The sequence below is a fragment of the Acanthisitta chloris genome, unplaced genomic scaffold, assembly GCF_000695815.1.
Source record: "Acanthisitta chloris isolate BGI_N310 unplaced genomic scaffold, ASM69581v1 scaffold14036, whole genome shotgun sequence".
Lineage (NCBI taxonomy): Eukaryota > Metazoa > Chordata > Aves > Passeriformes > Acanthisittidae > Acanthisitta > Acanthisitta chloris.
Window position 1 is genome coordinate 2,995 of NW_008679814.1, and position 11,545 is coordinate 14,539.

Here is an 11,545-nt window from a genome sequence, read left to right on the forward strand (position 1 = left end):
CCTCCCGCACGCCGGGCAGAGGGTGCTGAGTCAGGGGGGCACAGGGTGCTGGGTCTCCCAGCCTCGGGGCTGACCTTGCTTATGGACAGCTCACCCCGAGGTCTCAAAGATACTTACCCTGGCCACTAATCTCAGCGTGGTCTGGTTCAATGCCAGCACAAGGGGCCCCAAACTTTCCAGAGTCTGTAAATCCCAGCTTGAAGGATCCCTGTGGCATCGGGAGTGCTGAGTCAGGGGGGCACAGGGTGCTGGGTCTCCCAGCCTCGGGGCTGACCTTGCTTATGGACAGCTCACCCCGAGGTCTCAAAGATACTTACCCTGGCCACTAATCTCAGCGTGGTCTGGTTCAATGCCAGCACAAGGGGCCCCAAACTTTCCAGAGTCTGTAAATCCCAGCTTGAAGGATCCCTGTGGCATCGGGAGGAGGACCAGCTCAGCATCCTCATGGATGCCTGTCCCTCCTGCTCATTGCCCACCCTTCTAAGAGCAGAGGCTCCTTACCCATAGGCCGTGCCCCCTGCAAGGAGCACAGCATTGAGGGCATCCTGCTGCGCCCCTGTCAGCACTGGGCAGAGCTTCAGGTTCTCCAAGATGCCAGGATCTGAGGCTGGGATGGTCTCTGCCTCCATGTCACACACCAGTGCCCCAAGGATGCCAAGCTGCTGCAGGTCCAGGTGGCTGCTCTGCACTCCCTGGGAGAGACAAACCAAACTCATACACCCACCAGGGGAGGGCTGGGGGACCTCCCCCAGTGCAGTCCCCACTCACCAGGCAGGTCAATGCCCCACGGAGCAGCACCATCCTCCTGACTGAGCCCTGGGGCAGCAGGTCCAGGTTCCCATGAGAGGCTCGGGAGTAAAATTCTCTGCAGGTCCCAGTGTGCACCTTGGCTGAGCTGTGGGAGCAAGAGTCAGGGTGGTAGGGAGGAGTGGGACAAGGGGCTTTTGTGGGCACAGGAAAGGCAGTTAAGAATTGTTTTTCTCTCCTAAGCTGTGGAGCTGCATGGGGCTGGAGGGTCTTGGGCACAGAATGGGGATTGCCCGTGTACCCCATGCCATGGGCAGTGTGGCTCCTCAGGGAGGAATAGGGTGAGAAGAGGACCAGGGTGTCCACAGGGCTAGGAATACCCCTTGTGGGTTGGAAGGTGCCCACAGGCATAGGTTGTTCTTGTGAAGCTCCCATGTGCCCTGGGGTGTGCCAGGACCATACTGGTGGGCACTGGACAGTGTGATTCCACACCATGTGCCAGCCTCTACTCACTCAAAGAAGAGCAGCAGGTCCGGTGGGAACCTGCTGAAATTGTCCGTCAGGTTCTTGGCAGCGAGCAGCTGGGCCAGGCAGGAGAGCTGGGCACAGAGAGGGTGGGCTGCTCAATGCCAAGGTAGTGACAGCCCCCTCGTCCTGACATCCCCCCACTCCCTCCTCCCAGTCAGGTCCCATGGGGTTTGCAGCCCCACCTCGTGCCCACCTGGGCACTGCTCAGCTCTGCTGGTCTGGTTTGCAATTCCTGGGCAAACGTGAGGATGTCGGCAGCAGGCAGGTCGCTGGCTGGGATGCATGGGAATCCTTGCAGGAGTGAGGATGAGAGGCTGCAAGGGAAGCACGGCTGCAGTTCACCATCCACCTGAGCTCTACAGCACCCCATGGAGGGAAAACCCCCTCGATCCCTTGGAAAACTCCTTTGCCCTGACCACGGCTGTGTGGGTGAGTGGCAATAACATGGGGTGTCATGAAAACGTCCCCTAATGTCAGTGCCAGGGTGGTGCCATGTGGGACGCCCGGCAGGGATGAGGGTGTCCATCCCCACAGCTGGGGGTGGTGGCAGGGGTGCCCACCGTTTCCCAGGATTTGGGTGAGGCAGAAACCAGCAGATCTTGGATTTCAGCTCAGGGGAGGCTCCCACTGGATCTGCAGCAGCCCCATAAAGGAAAGGGAATTCTTGGTGTGTTTGTGCTACAGCAGGAGCCAGAGCAGCTAGAGCAGCTGGAATCCCAGCTTAGGCACAGGCATGGAACCAGACGTGTGAGGCTGTAAATCCTCCCTAGCCCAAGTGACCTGTCACAGCAGCTGTGACATGGATGTGGGGAGAAATACAACATCCACCCACACCAGCCCCGTTGTCTGAACTGCCTGAGACCCTCCCAAGACACCCCAGTCCTCAGAGCCCCTGGCTGGGGCTGGTACTTACTCAGGGTCCTGCTCAGCAGCAGACAGGACAACTCCAACGATCAGGGCAGCCTGGGGAGGAGGATGGGGGATGCTCAGCCTCAGCAAGGATTGGGAAGAAGGGATTTGAGATGCAGGGAATGGGATCTGTCCTGGCTGGAGCCGGCAAGCGACAAACAGAAAAGAACCGCAGCAGCCCCGAGGCTGTCCTGAGCTACATGTGGGGACAAAAGCCACCACAGCTGCTCTCAGGAGCGGGGGGGACCCTTCAGTGGGTCTGTCCCTGCTTTCCTGGAGCTGGCAGGGCTGAGTGTGCCCGTCGGGGTGCCAGCCCTTGGTTTGGGAGCAGGGCAGGGAGGCTGCTGGGCAGCGGGTGAGCAAGGGATGGGATGGGACAAGGACAGAGCCACGGGCCGCAGAGGGGGACAGCAGGGAGACAGTGGCTGTGCCTCCCTGGAGCTGAGCACGAGGAACCACAGCAGCTCCGGCACCAGCCGTGAGGTCTGGGAAAGCCCTGGCGCCGTGGGAGCCAGCGGAGCAGCCACAGGGACTCACTCACCGCTGCAGCTTTCACCAGGTCTGCGGAGACACCTGCAAGGAAGCAGGAGCACGTTAGGAAACATCCAGGAGTGTTTGCACCGGTCGGAGCTGTTCCACAGCGGCTCCAGGTTTAAAGCCTGTGAAGAGCCTTTTCTTTGTTAAGTTAATGAGGTTTGCTAAATGCTGCTGATTGCTGCTCAGAGAGCATCTCCCAGCCTGAGCACCCCCCGGGGCGCTCTGGGTGGATTTGGAAGACAAAGAGGGATAAATCTGTCCCTGGAAACCTGTCTTTGCAGATCTGCCCCTGGGAAAAGCCTCCACCGCCTGCGGATTCAGAGGGGAGCAGGGAGCCGAGGGCAGGGATGGGGACGAGAGGCAGCGCAGGCTGGAGCATCCCCAGTGCTGGGCGCGGGTGCAGACCCCGGAGCAGCTCTAGGGGGACAAGATGTAACTCACGGAGGCAGAGAACGATGGCTGTGGGGGCTGCGGCTGCCCACACCATGGTGCCAGTGCCTGGGCTTCGTCCTCTCTGTGGGTCCCGGGAGCCGTGTCCCACGCTCGGGGCTGTTGGAAGTGCTGTGGTTCCTGCAGCTGATTCTCTCGCTTGATGCTGGGGCTGGAGCTGAGTCCCACACTCAGGGTTGGTGCTTGGGGATGATACTGGGGGTCCTGCAGCTGATGCTGGGGCTGGAGCTGTGGGATCACGATGGCTCAGCGTGGTCACCCACGCCCTGATGTGCCTGCACAAACCCCCCACAGCCAAGGACAGATTTTAAATCCTATATAACAGAAAACAGGATTTCATTCTCTACCTACTATTTAAAAAAATTTCACAATAAGTAGCCCCCTCTGACACCCAACACCCTCCTCCCACCTGTGCCCTGCAGGGACAGGATCCACTCCATCCCCCAGCTCCACACAGGGCCACACCAGCACAGACTGGGAGAAATCCAGTGCAACGCAGTGGAGGAGCCTCAGCAGGTGTTGCCCTCCCCCTGTACCCCACTCCACATCCCACAGCTGGAACCCCTCGATGGAAAAGCAATCCCTGCTCCCCAGATCCCACCCATGGGCTTGGTGCTGCCTGCAGCAATCCGTTATTGCCCTTTGAAGTCGATGCAAGGCATTTTCCCGCTGAGCCTCATTCTGTTCCCCAAATCTCACCGTGGCTGTGCTGAGCTGCTCTCCTCCACGCTGTGCTGGGTGATTTGGCTCCGTGAGCAGCTCTCAGCTGGGAAGGTGCTCGCCCACCTGCAGGGCCGGGGCTGGGCAGCGCCAGGAGCTCTCGGCACTTATCTGTGTGGGGTGGGGATGTTGTTCTGAACACGGGGTGTGACAGGGCAGTTTCTCAACAGTGGTTTTTCAGGGATTTTTCCTCCTCTGTGGCTTTGCTTTGTGGTTATTTTTGCCTTTGTAAAAGGGTCACATTGAAATTTGGATTCAGGTGAACCCAGAATGAACCCAGAAGGAGTTGAAGCATCCAGTTTGGTAGTTTCTGTGTTCCTGAGGGAGATAAAGGTCCTCCCAGTGAGTGAAAAATATTTTGCGCTGTTCAGGGGTTTATTTTGTAGGGCAACTGGGGTGCAGAGCAGATGTGTGCTCAGTGGTGGGCTCAGAATCCTCTGCGAGTTGCTTCCCTTGTGCCTGTCCTTTTTCCCTGAATCACGAACATTCCCTGGTTTACAGCTTTGTCCATGGTCATGCTCTGAAACGCCATCCAGCATGAGCCATGAAGAAAGAGACTAATAAGAAAGGAAGCAAATCCTTCCCAAGGCTGTGGGATGACAACCTGGAGGAGCCTGATGCTGTGAGCAGTGAATGTTATCTGAGCATTTATCCCAGGAAAAGTGAAGGCCTAGAGCAGTTGGAGCCGGTGGCTTGGCTGGAGCAGGGCTGCATCTCTCTCTCAGCCAGATTTGGGGACACCAGCATTCACCAAGGGTCCCTGGAGCTGCTGGCACAGCACCGAGTGGGGTTTGTCACCCCCCGGTGTTCCCAGCTGATCCTGTCCCCCAACCGGTCCTGCAGCACCAGGGCTTGGTCAATGCCCGCAGGTATTGCTGGTTTCTATTTTGGAAGGTTTTACTGTAAAAATAGCTCCTGTTGGAGTGGTAAAATTTCAGAAACTTGTTTGTTATGAGGCTGCCTGTGGGACACAGCCCCTGCCCTAGGCTGGCTGGCCAGAGATGACTGGAGCAGGGGGACAGGGACACATCATGCAGCCTTTGAGGGTCATCACATCCACTGTGTCCCTGTAGAGCTTAAAACTGGCCATGAAACACCCTCAGGAGCTGTCACAGGAGGATCCACCCCAAACCTGAACATATTGGGAAGCATCTGCCCAAGCCCCTTCTTGGGGGCCTCAGTGGGTTCGTGGCAAGCCCCAGCTGCATCTTGCTGTGCCGGGTGAGCTGGGACACTCCCTCCCCTTGACCAGCTGCTCTCTGCCCTAGCTAGGTTTGTAATCTTAAAAATAGTCCCTATCTTGAAGATTGCAAATAATTGCTTTGAGACTTCACTCATTTTTCCAGCTGCGCCAACTGTAGGAACGATGGTTAGTGTGTAGGAGTTACACAGGATCATAGAATCATGGAATAGATTGGGTTGGAAGGGACCTTAAAGCTCTCATTCCACCCCCTGCTGTGGGCAGAGACAGCTTTCATTAGACCAGGTTGCTCCAAGTCCATCCAACCTGGCCTTGAACACTTTCAGGAAAGGGGCTGCCACAGCTTCTCTGGGCAACCTGTGCCAGTGCCTCAGCACACTCACAGGGGAGAATTTCTTTCCAATATCCCATTTAACCCTGCCCTCTGGTAGTGGGAAACCATTCCCCCTTGTCCTATCGCTCCAGTCCCTTGTCCAGCCTCTCTCTGCAGCTCTCTTGGCGCCCCTTTAAGCACTGAAAGGGGCTCTAAGGTCTCCATGGAACCTTCTGTTTTCCAGCCTGAACTCCTCCAGCTCTTCCAGCCTGCCTCAGGAGCAGAGATGCTCCAGTCCTTGGAACATCCAATCAACAAATCTTGCATGGCAGCATCTTCCCCTGTGTGACCCCTAAACTTCAGCAGCCCTGGTACTGCTCCACACGTCCTTGCCATGGAGAACTGTGATGTTCCCAAATCAAGAGCTTTTCTCCTTTTGTGTTCTTCAGTTCAGCAGCTGGTGCTGGTGCTGGCTGAGGCAGGCAGGGACAGGCAGGGGACAGGCAGGGGCATTGACTTCTGCCCCAGCTGCCTCCATCATCCTCGGTCATCTCTGTTACTAAATCTGTGAGGGCTTTCGGGTTGGTCATCCCAGTGGTTTCGGCCAAGAGCATTTCAGCAGGGCGAGGAGGAATGTCAGTGCTCATATAACAGGTTGGCCAGGTTGGAGCCCCAGGGCTGCTCCAGCTGTGCCGGTCTGGGCTCATTCCTGGAAGCCCCCAGGACTGCCTTGGATTGAGAGACCAGAGGGTGGAGGGCAGGAGACACGTTTAACACAGTGAGGTGCAACAATGCAGGGACTTCAAATGGTACAGTGTCACACACCTGAACACAACCCGAGTGGATTCAAGGATGCTGCAGCCAATGGCCCCTGGCAGTGACAGCAGAGAGGAGGGAGCATGACAGGACACAGAACTGGAGCAGAGCCACAAAGGGCACATGGAAAACACTCTCTGCAGGGTAAGGAAAATACGTATTTCCCTGTTTTCTGTGGTATTGGACAAAAGTGTCACACACGAAGGCTGATGAGTGCTGCAGGGACTCCTGGACAAGCACAGGGTGCCAGGCCCCAGCACTGGGGTCCATCAGTGTCCCCAGGTACCACCCCAGGTACCACCAGCATCATCCCAGACATGTCCCCAGCAGGAACTGTTCCCACAGCAGGGCCATGGGGAGGGAAGGCTGAGTCCCACCTGTGACACTGCAAAGTTCACCTATCAGTTTTCAGTACTTCCTATGCACGTCACCTTCATTCTTTGGCAAACAGGTTCATGGCATTAATTTATAGCTTCAGGACCAGCCCATGGCTGCCTCTCCCCTTCAGGCCACTCCTGGGAGATGGAATGGGACCTGGGAGGAAGGAGATGGCCCTGAAGCCTGTGTCACCAGCTCAGGAGCTTATTGTCCCTGCTCGGTGCCCAGGGCTGGCACCTGCAGAGCCATCTCCACCCTGCAGTGGTGGCACCAAGGTGAAGGCAAGGTGACAGCTACCTGCTCACACCACAGCTGTTACAGCTTGTCCTGTAGTAAGGAAAAAAAGGAGGTCTTGGAGAGGTGCTGCTGACTAAAGTTCTCATGGTGTAGCAGAATGGGAAGGGATTTGCCTTTCACACAAAAGAGACATTAGTGCTTTATTAACTGGAAGTAAACCTTTGGGATACATTAATCTGTTGAATTAGAGTGAGTTTAGATTTCATTATGCAGATATTTTGTAATCAAATTCACAAGTTTTGAACTGTGAGAATACCAAGGATTTGGGCAAGATAAGTAGATGTAAAACCACTGTGAGCTACAGTAATGGTTAAATCACCCAGGGGTAACCTGTGACTTTGACATGCATAAATAGGATGTATAAAGGATGTCAGTGCACATCTCATCTCAGAACTTTCCCCAGAATTTTCTCTCTGTAATATTTCTCAACTCCAGAATTTTTGTTGTATTTCCTCTCTCTGTCCATCTGCAGAGGGCAATGATGGAGCAGCTTTGGGGGTTCCTGCACCCAGCCAGGGTCAGCCCACTACAATAGCAAATGAGCAGGTTAATTTTTGTACAGATGCTTATTTGGCTGCAGTATAGTAAGAAACAAACCCTTAAGCACAGAGGCACTCCTTGAAATTCTGTCTAAGGAAAGTTCCTTGATGTGACTTTTCTTTCTTGGAAGTTTGGTCTTGTGAAGGGACTTGTGCACAGCTTTAACCACTTTCCTTTCCAAGGAGTCCGTATGGACTAAGAAATATGGACCTATGTCTGCATGTGGGTCAGATTCTGGTAAGTAAAGGTAACTTTTAAAAACCCCTGTGCTAGGAAGGTCATTTCTGTGAGGCAGAGTAGTACATAACAAGGAGGAATGTTCCTATAGATTTAGTTAGATTTTTCCAGAGGATATTTATTACAGTGCAAACATCTCTGTTAACAAAACTCAGATTAACGTGCTGCAACCAGTTCTATTGTGACCTCTAACTCTAAGCCACACCTTTCTCATCTGTGTGGGCTTTGTGTATCAGGGATTAAAAGACACACACTACACATTAAAGCCTTAACTGTGTGCTTCAGTGTCCAGGAGTGTGTTTTAGCCACCATACAGTTGCTCATCTTACTGCAGTCTCCACTGATCCTGTGGATGCAAGTGTGTGAGAAAAAAATATCTATCCAGGGCCTCTGCCCACCTTCAATTGGAACCAATATGTCATTGAAAACCATCACTGCCATGTCTGTGATGTAGATGTGTAAATATGTTTTCTTTCTACTGCTCTGTCTTCTTCACTGTTACACTTCACCATCACTTTAATGTTGGACTGTAAGCTTGAAATTGAGCCCCTGAAGTGCAAGCTGAGCTTCATCCTGTGGCAGGGCTCAGGTGGGTGGACAGGGGCTTGCTGGCAAATGACCACCATAACAGAAGGAGCCCAAATTAACTAAATGAATTCAAGTGACATTTTTCAGGAACAATTTCTGTGTAGTATATCAAAGAATGGGAAGGGGGTGGTGGTTAATGAACTAGTATTGAATAGTGTGGGACCTGGGCATGATGTAAATGGTATGGAATAAGGGGTGGAATGTGCTGGTTTGGGCTGGGGTAGAGTTAATTTTCTTCACAGTGGTTAGTATGGGGCTATGTTTTGGATTTGTGCAGCGCACAGGGTTGATAATATGGAGATGCTTTTGTTGTTGCTGAGCAGAGCTTACATAAAGCCAAGGCCTTTGCTGCTTTCCCTATGGCCACACTGAAAAGGAGGTTGGGGGTGCACGGGAGGTTGGGAGGAGACACAGTAGGACAGGTGACCCAAACTGACCAAAGGGATATTCCATACCATATGACATCATGCTCAGTATATAAAATGGGGGGAAGAAGAAGAAAGGGGGGGACACCTTTGGTGATAGTGTTTGTCCTCCCAAGTAACCATTACACATGATGAGGCCCTGCTCTCCTGGGGATAGCTAAACACTTTCTGCCTGTGAGAAGCACTGAATTAATTCCTTGTTTTGCTTTGCTTGTGTGTAGCTTTGGCTTTCCCTATTAAACTTTCATCTCAACCCATGAGTTTCCTAGCTTTTACCCTTCTGATTCTCTCCCCCATCCTGCTGGTAGGGGAGTGAGCAACCAGCTGGCAGGGGTTAAACCAAGACGAGGAGTTGAAGTACTCTGTAGGCAGGTTTACTCACCATTACCAGGATCTCTGCTGCTGTATCCCCCTGTGTTTGTGTCACTGGAAAGTCATGGTAATGAGCTGGTGCTATCACAGTAATGCTACCTTTTGTTTGGCAGGAGTGCCAAGTCAAAGCACTGTGGAACTTTCAACAAGTCTGTGTGTGGCTTTGATCGTTACTGCAAATGGCTCAACAGCTGTGTGGGAAAGAGGAATTACTGGTAAGAGCCTGGCATTGTGACAGGAGCACAACACTGCATCAATAATGTGGCTCCTTCTCTTTCCAAGGTTCTCCTGCATCTCAGCCCAGCCTGTACTCAGTGATATAGAACCACTTTTCTTCCAGCCCCTGGCTGAATAAAGTCAGGCATGAGAAAACTAGATGGAAAATACAAGCATGAATATGACATTCAAATAACCAGGGATAAAATTCCTGCACTTAGAATTTTGTCACTGAACATCTATGAGTTAAAACAGACAACATAGTCTTATTATTTGGTATCAGGAAAAGCTTACAGAATGTTACTTGGGATGATGACAACAACTCTGGGCACGTGATGTGGCACCTGGTGCCAAAGTCCCCAGGATGGGTGCTGTCTGCACGTCTGCAGTGGGCTCCAGCCACTCTATCCCTCCTCAGTTGTCCTGCTCTCCCTTCCAAATGTCCTCCAAGGGGGCCAGAGGAAGAGCAGGGTGGGAAGGGGAAAGCAAAGCAGGATGACCAGCAAAGCAAGGGCACTTTCAGAGTAACTCTTCTTGGCATCTGGCAAAGCTGAGTGCTAGCACAAGAACTGAGCTCCTGCCTGCTCATCCCATCAGTCCTCAGTCTTTCTTTCAGCATCATCTATTTCCTACTGCTCCAGAGTCTTCCCAAACTGACTGCGTGAAGGACCTGCCCTGGCATCCTCCAGTGACCTGCCAGCCAGGAGCTATGCCATGGGACCAAGACAGGACACATATTCCCCCTTGTCTGGGTAAGCAGAAAGGAGCTCATGTCCTCGACCTGTGTCAGCAAGGATTACACCTGGTACAAAAGCAGGTGCTAGGAAAAGGCAATGCTAGTAGAAGGAATAATAAAGTCCATTAAAAAAGCTTTGGGCTGCTGGCTCTCTGACCACAGAAATACTAAAAATACCTCATTTCTGAGACCACCCATATTTTACACCCCCTAAAAGACTAAATTCTTCTCCTAGAAAATTGAAAAAAAGGTTTAAAATCCATTTGTATCAACTCACTTTCAACAAACCTTTAAAAACCCCACAGAAGGGCTGAGGGAGGAAGGGAGCATGAGGCAGGGACAGGCAGCACAGCCTCGGTGGCAGGCAGGGACCTCTCCTGTGCCTGTCACACAGCCAAGCTCCACAGGCCAAACACCCTGGGCCTGAGGGGGTGTCACTGCCCCCAGGCTGTGCTCCAGCCCCCCAAGTCTCCCACACAACCTCAGTGAGTGCAGCAGCTGGAGCAAAGGGAATGGGAACAGGGAACACAGACACTGAAGCTGCACCCAGCATGTTCTTCCCTCCCTGTGCTGGGCTGCACTTCAGCATCCAAGCATGGAGAATTTGTGGGAATGTCCATGGCAAAGGCAGTGCCTGTGTTGCCCTGGCTGTGCCTGAGCCCCAGGACAGGGATGTAAAGCTTTGGGGTCACTCTAAGCTGGTACATGACACACTGACTCTGCTACTGAGGCTCACAACTGGGAAAGGAGCATCCTGTGGCCACGTGGATGATGGATATTAAAAAACCAAACCCATCCTAATTGCTGCTAAAATCTGCCTAATCCCAGCCCCAGAAGTGAGGGAAGCCATGGCATAAGGAAGTGCAGGTGTGGAGTCAGCGCTGGGCTCCATGGGGACCCACTGGGATGAAAATGGAGCATTGGGTTGGAATTGCAGGGACATGGCTCGTGCTCACTCCAAAGCCCACTCGGCCAACCACTGCTCGCACCGTGCTCGCTGCTCCTCTGTCTCTGCGCTCCTGACTTCGCTGCGTGCCTCCTCCCCTCCACCACCACACACAGCTTCCTGGCTCTCCTCCTCTTCCTCCTTCTGCATCACCTTGTCCTTCAGCTCCTGGATGGTCTCATCCAGCCGGTGAGTGACGTGGTGTGGCACCCAGTTGCTGTCCATGGCGGTGACGAAGGGGTCGGGCGCGCAGACCTCGATGAGCTCCTTGCCAGTGGGAATGCGCAGGTAGTAGGCATGGAGCATCATCCTGTAGGGACTGCTGTCCTTCTTGTGGCTGTAGGTGAAGTCCCCCACGATGGGGTGGCCGATGGCACTGCAGTGAACCCGCAGCTGGTGAGTCCGCCCTGGGGGGAGAATGGAGCCAAGGAATCACTATACAGCTTATCTCCTCTCCGGCAGAGGACACTGAGCCCAGCAGCTCTCAGCATCCCTCAGCCCTTCCCAGGTTCTGCTTCCCTGTCAGAGCCCCCGGAGCTGCAGCTCCCCACACTGCCCCAGCCCTGTCCCCCACCTGTCAGTGGCTGGC

At 53.6% G+C, this 11,545-nt stretch overlaps 2 protein-coding genes across 2 annotated transcripts in view; both read right to left on the minus strand.

The window, feature by feature from the left end:
- Window positions 1–3,208, minus strand: part of MSLN (mesothelin) — a gene marked incomplete at its 3' end in the record, with an annotated part of 6,112 nt that extends 2,904 nt beyond the window's left edge. Inside the window, exons 1-7 of the mRNA XM_009077472.1 lie at window positions 3,163–3,208; window positions 2,726–2,757; window positions 1,261–1,346; window positions 769–895; window positions 502–692; window positions 318–408; window positions 118–208 (exon numbers count right to left, since the gene is read on the minus strand). Of these exons, the coding sequence (XP_009075720.1) occupies window positions 118–208; window positions 318–408; window positions 502–692; window positions 769–895; window positions 1,261–1,346; window positions 2,726–2,757; window positions 3,163–3,208 (664 nt within the window). The remainder of the gene's footprint in view (window positions 1–117; window positions 209–317; window positions 409–501; window positions 693–768; window positions 896–1,260; window positions 1,347–2,725; window positions 2,758–3,162) is intronic.
- Window positions 3,209–10,962: 7,754 nt separating this feature from the next.
- The window catches only part of RPUSD1 (RNA pseudouridylate synthase domain containing 1), a 1,964-nt gene continuing 1,381 nt past the window's right edge, over window positions 10,963–11,545 (minus strand). Inside the window, exons 4-5 of the mRNA XM_009077471.1 lie at window positions 11,531–11,545; window positions 10,963–11,363 (exon numbers count right to left, since the gene is read on the minus strand). The exon at window positions 11,531–11,545 is cut by the window's right edge and continues 114 nt beyond it. Of these exons, the coding sequence (XP_009075719.1) occupies window positions 10,963–11,363; window positions 11,531–11,545 (416 nt within the window). The remainder of the gene's footprint in view (window positions 11,364–11,530) is intronic.